At 43.3% G+C, this 20,611-nt stretch overlaps 1 protein-coding gene across 1 annotated transcript in view; it reads right to left on the bottom strand.

The window, feature by feature from the left end:
- Window positions 1-7,129: 7,129 nt before the first annotated feature.
- The window catches only part of LOC147432382 (uncharacterized), a 42,576-nt gene continuing 29,094 nt past the window's right edge, over window positions 7,130-20,611 (bottom strand). Inside the window, exon 4 of the mRNA XM_086491573.1 lies at window positions 7,130-7,850. Coding sequence (XP_086347699.1) covers window positions 7,732-7,850 — 119 coding nt within the window. The 3' untranslated portion in view covers window positions 7,130-7,731. The remainder of the gene's footprint in view (window positions 7,851-20,611) is intronic.

Here is a 20,611-nt window from a genome sequence, read left to right as displayed (position 1 = left end):
AAAAATTTGTCATGCCACAACACGACATGGAGGGTTCTCTATCTAGGGTCTACTGATGTTTCGTATTGTGCCACAATAATCAATTTTTTGCACCACAACGCGAGAGACAGGAGGGGATCTAGCAGGCAAATAGCATTCTCATGTTGTGGCACGATATTTCTTTGTTGTGCCACAACATGACATGGAGGGTAGTCTGTCTAGGGACTATGATTGTTTTGCGTTGTGGCATCATATCTACTTTGTCGCACCACAATGCAAGAGAATGGAGGGGGTCTGCCAAATATACCTTCTTCTTGTGTAGTGGTGTGACATGTTTTTGTCAAAGCACAATGCGGCATGGAGGGTTGTTTTTCTAGGGTTCACATTAGTTTTGCGTTGTGGCAAGACAATCAATTTGTCGTGCATCTATGTGAGAGAATGAAGGTGTTTTAGTAGGCATACTCCCTTACTACATTGTAATGCAACATTTCTTTTTCACCACAACTCGATATATAGGATAGTCTCCCTGTTTGCTATAGATGTATCGCATTGTGACTCAAAAATCATATTGTCGTACAAAAAGGACTGCTACACTTGTTTTGCATTGTGGCTTGACATAACTTAACAATACCTTTTGCATCATCACCGAGGACCAAAAAATGCAAACATTAAGGCAAAGAGAAAGGAGCAAGATGGTATAAATAGCGCATATATCCAAAGAAAATTTTACATAGACTTTTCCATTATGCTTTTAAGACAAGTACAAAAAGTGATTAATGCATTAGCTTGTTTTTCTCCTTTTCTACTATTTCCCTTCTTCCTTCGTCTTTCGTGGCTTTTTGTCCTCTATCTTTGCATTGTTGGTTCCCACAGCCTTTGCCTTCTAAAATGCGCTGATCCTTTTTCTCAGCTCCTTTTGCATTGTTTTTGCCTCAAAGAGAATTTTCTAAACCTCCCTCAAGTCTATCGTCGTCTTATCAAAAAACTTCACTTTTCCCTTCTTCTTGTCCTCTATTCCTTCCTTGTGTGTAGATTTGGGCGAGGTCACGATTATGCACTCAAGGTGCTCTATATGTGCGATGGAGGTCGATTCATTTATAAGCTACTATTTTGGCTGCATAACTCATTCCAATTGGACACATGTCATATGCTATGGTTGAGCTTTGCCTCGAGCTATGTGCCACATTTATTGTACGGGTATTAATGCAATCATTAGGACAGATGACATGACATGAAGGAATTTTTTAGACTTCTATAAATATAAGATTTTTCCTTCATAAAGAGCCCTAAAAAATTGTTAAAGACCCGCTTCTTGCCCCTCATATGTTTCTAAATTGCATTGATCTCATCGACATAATAGGGCCACATTATGCGGTCTTGCACAACCATTGCTTTTTTGAACCCATGCAACCACTCTACCCTTGAAATCATGTCATCCAAGAGGAATCCACTTTAGAGTAGGAGACGCACATAGGCAAAGCAAATTATATGATAAGTAAATTGAGTGTTTGCTGCGTATATATCATAAAAGCGTATTTTTTACTAGTTTTTGTTATTTTTTCTCTTAATTTTAGCATAATGATGAGCCGAACAAACCATATCTCTACCATCAAGAGGTCCAATTAGAATTTGAGAGATTAAAGTATGAAAGAAGAATGCTGGCTAATTTTTGGACCAGTGATTTGTTATTTAGAATGATTTTCTTTTTTTAGCCAATTTAATTCAAAAAAATTAAATAGCAATAAATATCACCAAGAAATTTGGAATCAAAATTTAGAAGCAAATACCAAATCCCCAAACCAAGTACTTCAAGCATATCCAATATGGAAACATCCAAAGGATGTCAAATTCTGGACCTAAGCAAATCTAGCATGAATTGTAATGGAATTGGCCTATAAACTTTGAGAGTAGTGGAAATTAGAGAAAGTACTTTTGTGGAATTACTTTGTGAGCATAAAGGGTGAACTTAATTGATGGTAGCAACATAAACATAGCATTTAGTTAACTTAGTATGAACAATACTTTTGCGAGAGAGAGTTTAGAGAACATGACAACAATTGAGGAATGGATTTATGTGGAGCCGGTCCCCCCTCAAATAGGCATTTGTATTATAGTTTCTCCTTTCAAGAGAGGTACAATACAATCTTTGTGTTCCTTGTGACCTAGGTGATGCAATGAAGATGGAAAGCTTCATGCATCACGAGCATAACATAAACTTTGTGGAAAGCATTAACTATCCCAAGCCTCAGTCCCAAGGCCTCAAACACCTTTGAAGGTGGAGAGAGCTAGTGGGGTATGAGGGTACAGAAGAGGAAGAAGAAACATTTTGTAAGAGAAAGAATTAGTTCCTCACTTATCATCACTCTTCTTGCTAGCATACATAATAGCATAGTAATGAAGATGGAGAAGATGACAACCTTAAGCATTGAAGCATGGCTCTTGGTTGGATTTGCATTCCATAGCCAAGAGTGTTGGTGTAGGCTCTCAATTCTCTACTAGCTTGGAGAAGAAGATGGAGCTCTTGCACTTTGCACTTCACACAATGAGAATGTGTGTGAGTGTGTGTGGAAGAGTATATTCCCTAAGCATGCCCCTAGCTTCCTTGGTCGACCCCCCCTTGTAGCTCATGCTTGAAGCTCATTGGACCCCTCCATGCCTAACCAATCACAAGCAAGAGGCATATCAAGCAAGCATACTAGTCTTGGGACAAGTGTCCCCCTTCCCCCTTTGAGAGACGGGACTTGTTAAATGCAAAAACAATCAATTAAATTAACTAATTCATCTTTTGGAGGCCAACAAATAGGCTTTAGGCACACCATGAGGGCAACATGAGCAGGAGCTTGACAAGTGTCCCTTTTGCTTTCTTTGTACCAAGCTTGCCTTGTGTGAGGGTGTGTGTGTTCTCTCTCATCACCCTAGCTTTAGGGCTCATCCCCTCTCTTGTAGGGATGGGATTTGACTTTTTGGACACCTTACCCCCAAGCACCTTAGTCAGCAAGCATGACAAAGCACCTCAAGCCTGGGTAGTGTTCCCACAAGCACCTCAAGCTCCCTAGTCGACAAGCACGACAAGCACCTCAAGCATCTTATTCGACAAGTACGACAAGCACCTCAAGCTTGGGCCGGATTCCCACCTCAAGCTCTCAGCCCTAGCTTTCAGCCCTAGCTTACCTAAGGTCAAAGGACTTTTTAACACTTACCTTTAATAAAGGTCTTTAATGAAGCTAACCCTAGTGTCTTTAATCTCCATTAGCATTACTCTTTGATAGACCATCTCTCGTTTGGACCCATAACCGTTGGTCCCATGCTGAGATGCATCTAAAGCACATACCTAGATTCTAACCCTTGTTCCCGTTTATTCTCCCACATTAAATAATCAGTCTAATATGAGAAAATCATTTGGGTTGGTTAGATATTAGTTTTTATGACATGAATGGTCAAGAACACGATATGCACCCATCAGTTGTCAGAGTTACAAGCCGTTTGAGACGCATGTAATGTAAAAGGGATAAAGAGTCAATATAGCAAATAACACATCATTATTCAGGTAAGTGGGCTTGATATGGGAGAAATAGGCCTAATTATTTGGTTTTTTCCACTATGAGAGAGAGTGAGAGAACACACTGGCTATTGACGCATTTTTGCACCATAAAATCTGATAGGGCCACCACTATTCACCAATTCAAAGTAAGGTCTTTGTCTATCCTAGTGTCTTTCAAATTGCCACATACCTCCAAGATCCAAGCATAGTTGATCGCATATAGAGAGATGTGCACACTTCGCATCAATTGAAAATAATCTAGAGCTTCCTGGCCCTACCTCTGTTTGACAGATCCTGCAATCAGTGCAATCTAAGAGAGCGACGCATGTAAAGGGTGCTCGTTATAAATAACGATGCATAACTTTCCCAAGAACTCTAACTCGCTCGATCATTGGCATCAACTCCTCCATGCTAAAAACGTAAGTCGAAGTTTGAGCTTGGATTTGCGTACACCTATAGCGATCTTACGAGGAAAATTGAAGGTCAAAGTCACAAAGCGAGTAAGGATTTTGTTCTGATATATATGCTTTCAACATGCAAGCATAGATGATTACATCAGAAGAAGAAAATGTCCTCGCTTTGCATGTTAGAACTAGCTAGTCAAAGCTTCTTGGCTCCGTCCTCGCTTCGCACATTTCTCAGCCATGTCCTCACTTCGCATGTTGGAAACAGCCAACTTGGCCCCGTCTGTTGGGCATGTTCCACAATCAATGCATTTGAAGAGACGACATCCCGAACATCAAGGCAATGCCACATGCCTTAAAGACGAAAGCATAGGTGATTCCATCTAGAGAAATGCCCTCGCTTTGCATCTGCTGAAAATTTAACCAAGGGCTTTTGCCCATCTCAGCATCTTCCAAATTGCCACATGCCTTCAGATGCAAACATAGGTTATTACATAAAAAGATGTGAGCTCACTTCATATAAAGAGATGTGCTCGCTTCGCATCAGCTGAAAATAGCCTAGAGCTTGTTGGCCCCGCCCTTGTTCGGCACATCCCACAATCAATGTGTTTCACGAGGCGGCATTCCGCACAAGAAGCTCCCTCACACACTTTTTGTGCTTTATGAAGAACACCATATTTGGCATACATGTCGTCCCAGGCAATGCCAAGCACAATTTTTTCCAATTGTCCCTGACTAACAATATCATCATGAATTTTGTTGCCCATATTAATTGCTTGCGTAGTGCCTCATGACTTCAAGAGGAAAATATAGGTGATTGCATTTGGTGCGATGTCCTCGCTACTGAAAACGGTCGCATTTGGCATACATGTCCAGCAAGGCAATGAAGCATAAAGATTAGTTGATTGCATCTAGAGAGATGCGCTCACTTATGTAAAGAGATGTGTTCTTTCGCATCAGCTAAAAATAGTCTACAGCTTGCTAGCCCCGCCCTTGTTCGGCACATCCCGCAATCAGTGCGTTTCAAGAAGCGACATTCCGTAAAAGAAGCTCCTCAAGCACTTTTTGTGCTTTATGAACAACACCATATTTGCCATACATGTCATCCCAAGCAATGCCAAGCACAACTCCCTTTTCAGTAGCCCCTGACTAAGAATATCATCGTGAATTGGGTTGCCCATATCATTGTCTTGCATAGTGCCACATGACTTCAAGAGGAAAGTATAGGTGATTGCATCTAGAGAGATGCCCTCGCTTCATAAGAAAAAACCATGATAGAGAGAGAGAGAGAGAGAGAGAGAGAGAGAGGTTGCCAACCTTGCATGACACGTATCTGTATCTAGATGTGTTGCACCGAGCTGATGAATTGTTGAGATTGCCAAACGACCTGCTCTAATTGCGACGACCTGCTACAATTAAAAAAGCGAGCACTGGATGCATCTCTGCTTTCACTAGTGCTTACCATGTCTAGGGAGCACAGCTAAAAGTAATGAAGAGATCTCTACTGTTGTTCCATTTCGTCGGTGGCTCCAAACTTTAACCACCCTTATAGCCAGCAGAAAAACTGCTTCTCATAAAAAATGTTCTTTTCGACCACATTGCACCGTGCCAACAAGAATGGCACTAAAGTGCACTAAAAATAGCACTAAATTAAATCTATAGCAATACAGACATTGATAAATGCATAACGCAGATACGTTTTCGACAATAGGTAGTGATCAAAAACACGAGAAAATATTGAAAACAACACATACATAAAGAATAGCAAGAGGTGTAATTTACATTCAGTATGAACTTATCAAATTATCACACTAGAAGCATAATCGTTCTCAGATTCTTATACAACAAATCTCATGGTACAACTAGCATTACTCAAATCACAAAACGTAGAGGAGACCCCGCCCACCTACACCTAAATTGTGTCAGTTTCTACCACAGATTAAATTCCCTAACCACAATCAAAATCTGGAGAACACTATCAAAATCTAACAGGCGACAAGCATATCATCTAACATAACAAAATTTAGTCTGCTGGTTTAGTACTTGAATCTTGTAGACCTTCAGTTTTTATCTTCATAAATGGTTTCAAACTCATGGTTATTTGGAAATGGTGGCCCAGAACGAGTGATTGGGCAAGCCTAGTCGGCTTGACAAAGAGGAACGCGACTATCCCGACCTATTGCAAAAGTAGAGAGATGCCACGAGGGCAGGAGTGAGGCAGGGTCTTCACATCACTTTGGGAGCAACAGTTGTCTACATTTGAAGAATTGTGTGTTACAAATGTATGAGAACCTTGTCGTCATAATATCACCCATAAAAGAGAGAAGCCCCCCCCCCCCCCCCCCAAAAAAAAAAAGTGAGGGTTGAAGCTTTTTAACCAGGATCGGTGCATATAACCGACAGAACGCATCTTAGAACAAAACATTCTTACTAGAGGTTCACAAGGAGGCAACAACAAAGTGACATTAATAAACCACTAGGCAACACCCCAACCATGTAGTATACCAACCACAAACAACAAGACCATCTACACTAACTTGCTACGATAGGAGTTGACGCCCATTTGCCCTTCTCAAGGCATTTCTTCTATCATACGAAGGTCAAAATTTTCATTAGAAGGGCTTGTTTTTAAAATGTCCTCCTATAGGAATGGGTAAATAGGGTACCTACCAATGGAAGGGGAGTGCGTTACTTCATCAAAAATGTCACTTAGTGACAACAATTGCCTAGTGATTTTTGAGATATTTTGTCATCATAAGGGCCAAATGAAAAATATGCCCTTCCATAAAAGTAGAATTTCCTACTGCACATCTTTTGAAATAATAGGGAGCCCTTCAAATCCTAACACTGGTCCGACTCACGAAGGCTCTCCCTTTTACAAAGGCTTCTACACACCACTAATCAAAACCCCCTATGATTATGGGTCACCAAAGCACGACATGGCCCCTACCTTAATGGCAGTGCCAACAAAAGGCTACGAGAACCCCAAACTACATGAATTACTCCAACCTACACTCAGATGACAAGACGGAAAAGATCATGCAACCATTAGATTTGGCCACATGATCACCTATTCACACCAATTCAACTTATTTTGCTTCTTGAATCCAGGAACTCAAAACCAGTAGTCATGTAAATGAAGTTGTGATGCAAATTGTGTCGACCTACCAACGCCCCCCCCCCCCCCCCCCCCCCCAAACCAAAAAAAGAAATAAAAAAAGCTTTTTATTCCATAAAGTAGGTCCAATGAGAGGGCTATCAAGACTATTCAGCACTCATCCCGAGATTTGACACATAAATAGCAAGGTCGTAGCCACCAATGGCACAGATGTAAATTTGGAGAATCCCAGAAGATGTATGATGGAGGTTTTCCTCAAAAGAACATTGGGTGGCCCAGTAGCTCTGCAAAGGTGCAAGGTACGCATGCGTATCTGTGTCCGTGCACATGCGGGCGTTGTCCTTGTCGCCTCTTTTGTTACTCTATGTTTCTATATGACCTTGGGCGCGGCGCAAAACCATTAAAAGACAGTCCATAAAATTTTGATACACAATCATAACTTCAAAAACCCAGCCCTTTGTAAGTCCCAACTGAACTCATGTGTCTGTGAGGAGGAGAGGGGGGGGGGGGGGGGGGGGGGGGGGGGGGGGTGTCTCTTCCATATACTGAACATGACACTTAATGTTTACTCACGAGCAGGCCTTTTCATGCTACGTGCCAGAAAACTATTTACAATGTCTTCGTTTTGTACCGATTGACAACTTCCGCTGCACTACCTCAGGTTCCTGTGAAGAATAATCATACACATGCTAAGCGTGCCATGGCAAATTCTCAAATAAAGCTGCTGAAAAAATAACTGCCATGGACGCTGCCAATAGTGAAACAATCCCAGAAGGACTGCCTTCCTTCTTTGATAAGCATCGTTCCCCTGAAACAGAGAAATGAGCAACACAGTTAGAAACACTCTACCCTTCATAAAGAATAGCCACATGCTATCATTAATGGCATTCTATCTCACAGGAATAACAAGTATGTGCAGCATAACGTATTGAAGTTCTAAGCAACACGGAAATCATGAGCATCAGAAAATGCTGTTAAATAAAACTGCAGACCAAAAGATACCAGGCAAGAACCAAACGCGTCGCACCAACCGTATACAATCCTCCTAATGAATGGACACTAACCCATTCACATGCATAAAAAAGAGAAACTGGCACATGGACAAGTAAGAAAAAACACCTCAATTCTTGCACTAAATAATGCCAAAGTCATTAAATATTTCAAGTCTTCAAAAATGCCCTCATTCACCTCATCTGTGAGTAGCGAACATAATCTTTTTCTAGTTACTCTTCTTCATATACCCTGTATAGGGCCCTTATTCCGTGCTCCTCATGGTGAACCATCTGCTGCAGTTGGATAAATTTTTTTCTCTCTTCTACTTCTGGAGGATCTTCTTGTATAGGTTCACTAGGAGGTGCACCAACATATGGTTTAAGTGAACTTACGTGAAATGCAGTATGGATGTTCCAATTGGCAATCATGACGATTGGAAAGTTTTATAACTTTCAGCTTGTTTTTTTAATCTTGCCTTCTCCAACTTGGAGAAGACCAATTGGCCTAACATCAAGTCTAGGCATCTTCTTTGCTTATCAGCTGGTTTCTCATGCTTTTCTAGCTCTCCTTACTTCCTCATAGGCGACGTCTAAATCTCTCAAAAACTCATCCCCATCAAATATCGCATCCTTCGTAAGAAGAATAGGGGGCAGAATAGGCTTTCCATATATAACCTCGAAAGGAGCCTTACCTGTAGTGGAGTGCACCATATTGTTATAGGCAAGTTTGACCAAAGGAAAGTATCGTTCCAAATCAGATTGTCTATCTGAAACATACGACTGACAATTTCGCTTTGCCCATCAGTATGAGATGATATGCTACAGGGAGATTTAACTTAGTGCCTAAGATTCTCAAACAAGGCTCACCAAAAGAGGCTGGTCACGCGAGGATCGGACTATTGACTTGACACATCCCGTGATGCTTGAAAACTTGGGCAAGACAAATTCTAGCCATGTGATCTGCTTGTATGGACTTCTTAACTCATATGAGATGTGCTTGCTTACTGAATCGTAGTCACCAGAAACGCCGAATTCTGGGCCCAAGAAACATTTCCGGCCATTTCAGACCAGCAGAAACGCCGTTTCTGGCCCCAGTTTTTAAAATGCCACAAAAGCGTGCCGATTGGGCATTTTCTGTAATCACTGCAGTTTCAGCTGAGATTTTACAGCACTGTGCCTATGCAGGGAAATAGGGGTGAGGGCTCGCAGCCTACAGGTGTCAAAGCTGGCACATTGTCAGGTGTCAGGCAGGGAGTTGCTCAAAGCTCCAAGCTCTCCAGTGACCATATGTATAGCTGGTGCAAGAAATTGCCCATGGCTTCTGAGTCTTGAAGGCAGAAATCTAAGACAGACAGTGGCTATCTTCCTCATCAGTGCTCAGCCCTACTGATACAAGTGTGCCCATCATGTCAAAGAACTAATGGCGATACCTCACCAAACTGGCCGGATACAAAGAAGTAGGTAGTCCACAGAAATGGAAATGTAATTTTTGTGAACAGTTGAAATCTGGCAGTGCTACACGCATGAAGGACCATCTTGGGCACATGTCTAGCAAGGATATGTCACTTTGTGAGTGTGGTCTGGCTTATGTAAAAGGAAGCCTAGCAGCATGGAAAGATAGTCCCTTCGCTTTGGTCGGCCCAAAAGATGAAGAAACTAAGAGCTCAGAGTCAAGGAGAGGCAAGCTCAAAAAGAAGTAGAATAGAGTCAGCTGCAGCAAGTGCATGTGTTATCTACTTCTGGTAGTGGTCTAGGTGCAAAAAAGACTGCTTTGCCATCGATTGATATGCCACAGAAGGGGGTCACTACAAGTGCAAGCTTGAAAGCTAGCCTTCAAAAGCAGGCTATGTCAGTAGCCACTAGAGAGGTTACACTTTTGTTCATAAGATCTGCTACTCCATTCAATGTGGCAAGAACAAAACAATGGAAGAAGACAATGAGGGCCATGAGCTACAGAGGACATTAATGGGAAGGTCCTTCATTGGAGACCTTGCATAGACGGGAGCCTAGAAAGGAAACGGCATGCATAGAGGTGCAGCTTGAATTCCAAATGTGTTGATTTCTTCATGCAAGGAAACTATGTTTTGGAAAGCCATAGATGCTTCCGGTGTTGGGGGTCATTGTCACAGGTATTTATTCTATGGACACATTAGACAGGTGATCGTGCAGATTGGGGTTGAGCATTTTGTGCAGGTGGTGACTGTCAACAGGAGGTGTATTTTTCTTGTTGCCTTCAATAAATAAGTACTATATATTTTTATTTATTTTTATTTTTACTTGTTTCCCCGGGGCCCTTGAAAAGGTGCAAGTGGACATTGCATGGCCAGTGTGAAACGGCTGCGGCCGAATAGGTTTCTCACATCGGGAGTCTGGGTCGGTCAGTCTAGGACTGGTTGGGCCAGTTAGCACTGCATTCTGATGAGTATGGAAGCTTGTGCCCGCCAAACGAAATCTGGGCCACTCGGAATGTCACTTACAACTTTGTAAGTGAGTGGGAACTAGGGAATTAACTCAAAGGGGCAAACTGGACACTTGGCAGGAGGAGGTCAATCTGCAGGATACCTCAGTAAGAGGAGGCGCCCAATTTGAGAGAGGGGCTGATTTTTTCACTGACAAGTGACCTACAGTGTGTGTGTGAGTAGTGGGTGCAGGTCTACAGCTTTAATGGAAAGCTTGCCTTCTCCTCTGTCTCATGTAGCGCAATGACTTGCTCTCGTGCATCTCTCTCTCCCCTTTGGCACATATGGTAATGCCCCACTAGTTGGGCTACTCAAATGAACATGTACAGTTCTGGGGGTTTATGCGCGTTTTCCAAGGCAAGAGCCTTCTGAACAGGAACCGGATTAGCTAATTGCTAATCCCCCACAGGTACGCACAATTCCATCGCGAAAGATTGCGAGTTCGGAGAGTTTTCTCGCGTGAAAACTCGTCCAATTCACAAGGGAACTGTCCCATTGCGTGCGGGAGCCCTTGGGACACGCGTAAGCGTGTTCGAACCTAAACTGCAAGGGAACCCCAGGGGAGCCTCGTGAGAGCCTTGGGATGCGTGTACAGGCTTTTGGGCACCCGGCAGTGAAAAACAGAGAATTACAGCCCGCTGAATTTCTGTGACAGCTCACCAGAAAGCTTCCAGATAGCGAGGGAATCCGTCCTAGACAGGTGCTTTTGACCTACAGGGGTTTTTGCGCCATTATGCTGCCGAAATCCGGTCGAAAACCTGCGTTTTCAGCCCTCGCCAGGTTTGGACAGCTTTGTGAAAGCTTGTGCTAAGTGGTCGGATCGTCTACCTTAATTTGAATAAAGAAATACCGAAAGGGGCGCCAATCTTTGGGGCCTACAGGGTGTCGGTCTCGTGTGCGCAGTGACATTCTAGTCGCTGGACGCAATTGTGTTCTCTTCCCTTCTCAGTGCTCTCTGTAAAGTTAACAAGTAATTGAAATAGTAACGCCCTCTACGTTGTAGAGGCCGGTTTTATGGTTCCATTGAAGGGATAGTCACTTTTTCTTCAAAAAGTGCAGCGTGGATTGTTGTGGGTGAAAGCAACACAGAGCTTGTCGTTATGGCACAGAAGAGAGACCAAGTACCTGAAGAGGGATCTTCCTCGCATGGCAGGGAGAAAGTTACTTCAACTCTTCAAGAAGAGGACAGGTTGTTTAGAACTCAACTGCGTTGCTGCATGGACATGTTTCAACAGTTGGCTAACAACCCAAGGATGCAGGAGTTCTTACAGGCTCCGACACAGGGTTTTCAGTCTCCTACACAAGGCATGACTGAGCCGTTGCAGGAAAAGGAGGTACCAATGCGCAGAGGACTCATGATGCTCGAGGGAAAGCCCATGTGGTTGAACAACTAGCGGTGTCCAATGATCCAAAGCAACTTGCTTTAGCTGGACAGGAACCGTTTGTGAATGGTCAAGGGAGTAATGAACACGCTATGCGTCAGACACAGATGCCACGGAGCTGTGCAGAGCTTGGAGCAAAGTTAGAGACCAAACAGTGTTGGTTTTCTTTGATCCAGGAGCCTGTGCAAATTTCATATCACCAGAATTGGCATCAAAGTTGGGCATTCGTGCAGAGGAGATGGGTATGACAAGGGAAGCAGGTTTGGCATGCCCAGGTCATTCAGAGCCCGTTACTCCCATTTTGGGGAAGCTTCGTCTGCACATTCAGAGTTATGTGGATGCGGAAGAATTTCATATTATGCCACTTGAGGGCTACGATGTGTTACTGGGTATCCCATGGTGTTACAGGTAACATGCTATGGTGGATACTTACAACAAAAAGATTACCCTTGTACATAGAGGAAAGACTCATGTCCTTGATGTAAAGCTTAAAGGCGAGTCTGTTCCAGTTGTTTCTGCTTCTGCTATTTCATCTGTAATAAAGAATCATCTTTCTGCGTACTTGATCTTTGCAAAAGAAGTACCTCAAGTTGTATCTAATTTGTCTACATTAGATAAAAACAGGTCAACTTTTTTGAGTGGTTTCGGTGATTGTTTTTCGGATTCTTTGCCATGGGAGTTACCTCCTGAGAGACCTGAGGATCATACCATAGATCTTGTGCCAGGTTCTAGTCCACCGAATAGACCACCATACAGGGTTAGTGCAGCCCAACAAAAAGAGATTATGAGTCAGGTCAACGAGCTTTTAGAGAAGGGGCTGATTCAGCCCAGTTCATCCCCTTTTTGTTCGCCTGTACTCCTAGTGCAGAAGAAGGATGGTTCATGGTGCATGTGCACTGACTATCGCGCCTTGAATAAGAATACCATCAAGAACAGGTTCCCCATACCGAGGATAGATGACATTCTTGATCGGCTTGATGGAGCGTCATTGTTTACAAGGATAGACCTAAAGAGTGTCTACCATCAGATACGCATTAGGCCAGAAGATGTCCATAAGACTGCATTCAGGACAACATTTGGTCTCTATGAGTTTCTTGTCATGCCATTTGGTCTCACAAATGCTCCTGCCACGTTTAATAGAATGATGGATAGAATTTTTAGACCACATAGAAACTTCGAGGGTACCTTCTTTGATGACATGATTGTCTATTCGAAGTCTGAAGAGGAGCATAGGGATCACTTGACTGCAGTTTTCAATGAGTTACGTAAGAACAGGCTACTCATTAATGCGAAGAAGAGTGAATTCTTTTTGCAAGAGATTCACTTCCTTGGGCACATTGTTTCAAAGGATGGGGTACGCATGGATCCCGCTAAAGTGGAAGCAATTAGGTCATGGCCGGACTTGAAGTCCGTACATGACATTCGAAGCTTTCTAGGCTTATGTTCCTACTACAAGAGGTTCATCCGAAATTTTGCTGACATTGCTTCTCCACTCCATGCACTGCAAGGAAAAGGAGTTACTTTCAAGTGGACAGCCAAAGAAATTTAGCGTTCAAACACTTGAAAGAGAAGCTGACTTTAGATTCGGCAATCATTTTGCCAGATCTTTCGAAACCTTTTGTGGTTCAGTGTGATGTGTGTGGCCATAGTCTTGGTGCAGTTCTAATGCAGAATGGCCGAGTAGTCGCATATGAGAGCAGAATTCTTTTGAAGACTGAAAGGAACTTGCAAGTCTATGAGAAAGAATTGCTGGCAGTAATTCATGCTCTCACTAGTTGAAAACACTATCTGCTAGGGGCTGATTTTGTTGTCCAAACGGATCATCAAACCTTGCGATATTTTCTCACACAGACGAAGTTGTCTGAGAAGCACATGCGATGGGCAAACATCTTGTCAATGTTCCATTTTCAGATTGTGCATGTGCAAGGGAAAAAAAACGTGGTGGCTGATGCGTTGTCACGAAAGCCCCAAATTTCAGCAGTGTCAATTCCGTACCATTGTGAACTAGACGAAATGAAGACACAATATGCTGAAGATTCAGATTTTGCAAGGATCTATGACCAGCTTGTTGATGGGCAACATCATGAGTACTATATGCTTAAGAATGACTTTCTCATGATGCATGGAAAGTTATGCGTTACTAAACAATTACGGCCAAAGATTTTGATGGAAAGTCATTCTCCACCTTATGCTGGGCATCGTGGAATTGATGCGACAGTGAAAGGGGTTGAGGCATTCTCCTATTGGCCAGCTTTGCGTCAAGATGTTGACACATTTGTAAGATCATGCTTAGTATGCCAAAAAGTCAAATTTGACAGACAAAAGCAACCAGGATTGTTGCAACCATTGCCGATCCCAGATAGGCCATGGGAAAGCATAGCAATGGACTTTATCTTTGATCTTCCAAGGACGCAAACAGGCAATGATGGGATTTGGACTATCATTTGTAGGTTCAGTAAGCAAGCCCATTTCATTCCTGTGAGGAAGAAGATAAAGCCAGAACACATGGTCAAGATATTCATGAGCAATATCTTCAAATATCACGGGATGCCTCAGTCAATTGTCAGTGACAGGGATCCACGTATAACCAGTCTTTTCTGGAAGGCATTGTTTGAGAACATGGGCACTACGCTAAAGTTCTCTTCTTCGTTTCATCCGCAAACTGATGGACAGTCAGAAGAGGCAAATTCTATTGTCATGGACCTGCTCAAATGTTATGTGTCAGAGCACAAGGCAACTTGGGAACACCACCTTCCATTGGTTGAATATGCTTACAATAACATTGTGCATACGTCAACAGGTAAGGCACCATTTGAGATAGTGGAAGGAGGGAAGAAAGTCCCGCCCATTTTACAGACTAAGGACAAGATATTTGAGGCAGACAAGTATGTGCAAGGTATGGATGAAACATACAGGAAGATAAAGATTGCTCTTGAGAAGACTCAGGCTAAGCAAAAGAAAGTTGCTGATCGTCACCGTCGTGAACTTGTATTTTCACCTGGTGATTGGATGCTTTTGCGCTTTGAAAAGGCCAGGTTAAGGAAAAGGAAAGGCAAGGAACGCTTGTTTCCTAAGCTCAGTATGCGATATTATGGTCCTTTTCAGATTTCAGAAAAGATCAGCGATGTAGCTTACAGGTTAAAGCTACCAGAAGGCTGGAAAATACATAATGCTTTTCATGTCAGCCTTCTAAGACCCTTTGTTGGTAATGTGCCAGAGAATATGCTTGATGAGGAACAACCCGAAGTGGAAGAATTGGATGAGATCCTTGTTCTTGAACAGATATTGGCACATAAGGAAAGAAAGGTTAGAGGAAAAGTTGCAACACGCTATTTGGTGAAGTTCAAAAACTATCCATCGTTGGATGCCAAATGGATGGAAGAGTCTGAATTGCTTGATTCACCTCAGCTATTGCAATTGTATCTTGAAGCCTTTCAGATGGAACACATAGTGACTTGATGTAGCCTTTTTGGAGCAAGGCAAGAGCATGGTTCATGATGCTCAAGAGAGTAGTTAAGCAATTGTATCTACTCTTTCCATACAGAATTTAGCTAGAGAAATTTGTGCTTCAAAGTACACTAGAACGCTTCTATGCTTGATATATGTGTCGTAGCCAGGTTGGTGGGATTGTTTAATCGTCCAACGCTACATTTCCGGAAGCATGTATATCTTGGATTCCCATCATAGAATATATGTGATATCAGGAGATACCGCATGTATTATTGGCATGCAAGCGAGGTCGCTTGCAGTATTTCAAGGATGGGGTGTGTCACCAGGAGGTGTATTTTTCCTGTTGCCTTCAATAAATAAGTACTATATATTTTTATTTTTACTTGTTTCCCCGAGACCCTTGAAAAGGTGCAAGTGGACATTGCATGGCCAGTGTGAAACGGCTGCGGCCGAATAGGTTTCTCACATCAGGAGTCTGGGTCAGTCAGTCTATGACTGGTCGGGCCAGTTAGCACTGAATTCTGATGAGTATGGAAGCCTGTGCCCGCCAAACGAAATCTGGGCCACTCGGAAAGTCACTTACAACTTTGTGAGTGAGTGGGAACTAGGGAATTAACTCAAAGGGGCAAACTAGACACTTGGCAGGAGGAGGTCAATCTGCAGGACACCTCAGCAAGAGGAGGCGCCCAATTTGAGAGAGGGGCTGATTTTTCACTGACAAGTGACCTACAGTGTGTGTGTGAGTAGTGGGTGCAAGTCTACAGCTTTAATGGAAAGCTTGCCTTCTCCTCTGTCTCATGTAGAGCGATGACTTGCTCTCGTACATCTCTCTCCCCCCTTTGGCACATATGGTAATGCCCCACTAGTTGGGCTATACTCAGATGAACATGTACAGTTCTAGGGGTTTATGCGCGTTTGCCAAGGCAAGAGCCTTCTGAACAAGAACCGGATTAGCTAATTGCTAATCCCCCACAGGTACGCACAGTTCCATCGCGAAAGATTGCGAGTTCAGAGAGTTTTCTCGCATGAAAACTCGTCCAATTTACAGGGGAACTCTCCCATTGCATGCGGGAGCCCTTGAGACACGCGTAGGCGTCTTCCCGCTCCGCTAAAAACGATCCGAAACAGCGAATTACAGCCTGTTGTGTTTTTCTGCAGGTTTAGGGTTTCGCACCTAAACTGCAAGGGAACCCCGGGGGAGCCTCGTGAGAGCCTTGGGATGCGTGTACAAGCTTCTGGGCACCCGGCAGTGAAAAACAGAGAATTACAGCCCGCTGAATTTCTGTGACAGCTCACCAGAAAGCTTCCAGATAGCGAGGGAATCCATCCTAGACAGGTGCTTTTGACCTACAGGGGTTTTTGCGCCGTTATGCTGCCGAAATCTGGTCAAAAACCTGCGTTTTCAGCCCTCGCCAGGTTTGAACAGCTTTGTGAAAGCTTGTGCTAAGTGGTCGGGTCGTCTACCTTAATTTGAATAAAGAAATACCGAGAGGGGCGCCAGTCTTTGGGGCCTACAGGGTGTCGGTCTCGTGTGCGCAGTGACATTCTAGTCGCTGGACGCAACTGTGTTCCCTTCCCTTCTCAGTGCTCTGTGTAAAGTTAACAAGTAATTGAAGTAGTACCGCCCTCTACGTTGTACATGCCGGTTTTAGTGACACCGTGATAAATAATGTAGCAATTGTGTCTCTATGGGAAACGTGTTGGAAGATGAGTTCCCTACCATTGTTCGGACCCCTTACACATCTCATTCTTTACTTGCTCATTGAGGACACTAAGACATTTGCCACAGCTAGGAGGATGGTGAAGTTTCTTACAAGGGCTCAAAACATTGAGCATGTATTGGGCTAACAGCAATCTTGAGTCCTTCAAGTTGCTTCTATGTTTATTGTTCTTGAGCACCTTATTAGAGTGCAGCCAAATCTTTTAAGCACCATTTCTAGTGATGAATGGCTTGCCTAGAATGAAATCAGTCTTCCAAAATTCCAAGCTTTCCAACTTAATGTGTTCAATGAATCTTGGTGGATTGAAGGAGAGGCATTGGTGAAATCATTAACCCCTACTTACACAGTTTTGTGCATCATTAACATGGAGAGAAGCACATTAGGCCTCTCTTCGAGTACATGGATAAGATTGGCAATGCTCTCAAGAACAATGTCTATTTGACACAAGAAAAGTAAGCCACAAAATTTACCATAATTGCCTGATTTATTTCGTCATTTAAGGAGGATAAAGGATGATTTTCTTGCATTTCAACCACTTTGGTCGAGCCACTACGAAGCTTAGAGAGACACGACTCTAGCTTATCTCATGGTGGGAGAAAATATGGAAATTGTGCTCCTACTTTGGTAAAGAATCTTCTCTCTCGGAGTTGAATCTATGAAAAGAATATAAATCCGAATAGCAGATTATACGTTCCTTCTTTATTTGCGAAAACGTCTTGCCCTTCAAGTACTCTCACAAGACTATGTTGTTGGTCCTTGTGAGAGGAATTGGAGTACTCGGGCTCTCTTCCATACAAAGAAGATAAATAAGCTCACAACCCTGCAACTGGAGCGATTGGTGCAACTTGAATCTTCTTCACAAGCTTTCTGATTCCCCTGAGCCTACACAAGTCAATGTCGATAAAATCAACATTGAGAGGCGCGTGATATTCCGATATCCCATGTGATTTGTATGCCTTGCTCTATGAGGAGACTATTGCTCCAATTCATGATACGAGGGGACAGCCAAGGCCAAGGCGACCTCACAATGTTGGCACCAGTGCATCGATGGCTTTAGAGCCATCTTCCTCTACATCTAGTGAGGAGAGTTAGTGTCACAAACTGGTGACATGGCAACCCTATAAAGTTGTCCTAACTTATGGCCAAGTGACGAGGGGACACTAAAACTCAAGTAAGCGCTTGCTAACGTGGCCGGCGTACGGATTTCCGCGAATTGCGCCGACTGTATGGATCTTCACAAATCGCATTGACTGCCGTACGGAATTTCCAAAAATTATGTTGACTGCTTTTGGCAGTTTTTGGAAGACCGGTTGCTTTTGGAAAGTTCAAGTTTTATTTTTAAAAGCTTTTGGGGCTCTGCTTTGGGGCATCCCTTGTAAGAATAAATAAGCCTTAGGGGCTTACTTCTCTAGGCATCTAGACACAGAGACTGATAGTGAGCACCCGCCGGCTCTTTGTACTTTGCACACAGATTAATATAAAAATAAATACCGAAAGGGGCGCCAGTCTTTGGGGCCAATACCTCTTGGCACGGAACTATGCCAGGCCGTGTCGTCTTTTGTAAACTGTTTTGAAGTGAATCTCTGCTGTGTTGCGGTAGAATCTAACTTGGGGTGTCCAAGTTTGTTACAGTGGTGTCAGAGCACCGCCGATCCTCTTTTAGGGAAATCCGATCCTTTTCTCGCGACACTTATGGATTCCGAAAAGAATCAATCAACTTCTTCTGCATCTGCTGATGCGGGAGGAGATCACGAAGAAGATTCAACCGAATTAACAGAGGAAGAGTACGGGCCACCTCGCCCTACTTAATACGAACTTCAAGAGATGGAATGTCGACAGCACGTTAACGAGTGCACAAAGCAAATGATTAAATTTGCGAAAGACCCTCGGTTTGCAAAATTTTTGTCTCAGCAATCCATCGTTGAAGTGCACACTCAGTGGCAGAAAGCCACCGAACCACCCATCAAACCGGCAATCAAGAAACCTCCTTCTTCGAGGATGTTTACAGAACAAGACCTACAGGAGGTGGTTCAGACTCAGATCAGTTAGCCTTTGGACGCGAACAATCAATCTAAAAAGCAAGTGAAAAAGCGCAAAAAGGGGACTAATTACCCTGGTTATTTGGGCCGTTAATCTTCTTGCATCCAGTTCTTCTTCTTCCTCTTCTTCTGACAGTTCTTCTAGCTCTTCTGACTCGAGCCAGGAGGGCACAAAAGACAAAAAGCGAAGAAAAAAGCAAAGCTTTGTAAAGGGCAAGAAAAAGGCAAAGAAACCCAAATTTCGCCCCGTTTGTGACAGTTCTACAAAGAAGTCATCCTCTGATAGTTCGGACTCCGATGACCATATGTTTTATGCAAAGAAGAAGCATTTTTACAGAGCCAACTAATATGACTTCCTTAAAGATAAAAGCAAGAAAGCAAAAGAATTCAAAGAAGGTGGACAGTCGATTAAATTTGAATCCTTTTCTAGGTTCCGAGATGCTCCGAGGGCTTTGGCCTTCATCCAACAGTTTGACATAGCCTTCTCTGGAGGACATTACTCTGAGCACTCCAAGATTAGGAGGGCTACATCTTTTCTTAAAGGAAATGCTCGAACATGGTGGTCCACTCTTCTTCTGAGGAAGGAAGCTCCAGTCAAGTGGTTGAAATTCAAAAGGCTCTTTATTTCTTCTTGGCTGACCCGCGAGTACGAACGAGATATACGAACTGCTTGGAACCATCTTAGGGAGAAGGTCTCTTTTAAGGAAGAGATTGAGCAATTTTGTTGCGAACTCTCTACAGAGATCCGAGACTACTGCCTTGAACAAAAGTCAAATTCTATTCAAGAATTAATGGGTCATGCGAAACGGGGTTTCTCGATACATTTGGGAAATTTGACTTACCCCACTGATGAGATTCTGACACAGAGAACCCGACAGACCTCCAACAATGAAAGTAGAAAGAAAAAGAGTTCCCAAGAAAAAAAGGATGAGGATACACGGCCCCGGCTCACTCTTTGAGAGAAAGCCAATTATATCAGAGGGGAAGTGTGTTGGTTGCGGGGAACATGGGCACATCTCCACAAAGTGCCCAAAAAGGCACAGCAAGAACAAATTGAAGACAAGCCAGAGAGTTCGAGAGCAGCAAAGGAACGTGGTAGAAAAAGGCAAGATGAAAGTAGGACTGGTATCAGATTGCATGGGTACTGACCCAAGCCTCATTAATGAAAGTACAGAACTTTGTCGAGCTTGGGGCAAAGTGAAAGATCAAGAAGCCTTGATTTTCTTTGATGGAGGAGCCAAGGCCAGCTTTATTTCACTAGAATTGGCAGCGCAACTCGAGATTACACCTGACAAAATGAGACCACCAACAGAGGCAGTTCTAGCGGCACCCGAACTGGACATAGCCATTACACCTGTCATTGGCAAACTTTGATTGCATTTGCAGGGGTATTTAGGGCACGAGGACTTCTACATAATGCCCTTGGAAGGTTGTGACGTCCTCCTAGGAGTCCCTTGGTACCATAAGAACAACGCTGTGGTCGATTATCGGGCAAAGAAAGCAACTTTGACGAATGAAAAGGGCCG

Source organism: Adiantum capillus-veneris, chromosome 20, assembly GCF_014529385.1.
Source record: "Adiantum capillus-veneris isolate H3 chromosome 20, ASM1452938v2, whole genome shotgun sequence".
NCBI lineage: Eukaryota > Viridiplantae > Streptophyta > Polypodiopsida > Polypodiales > Pteridaceae > Adiantum > Adiantum capillus-veneris.
Note: the sequence above shows the minus strand (reverse complement) of the source record. Positions and strands in the feature narration are given on the sequence as shown.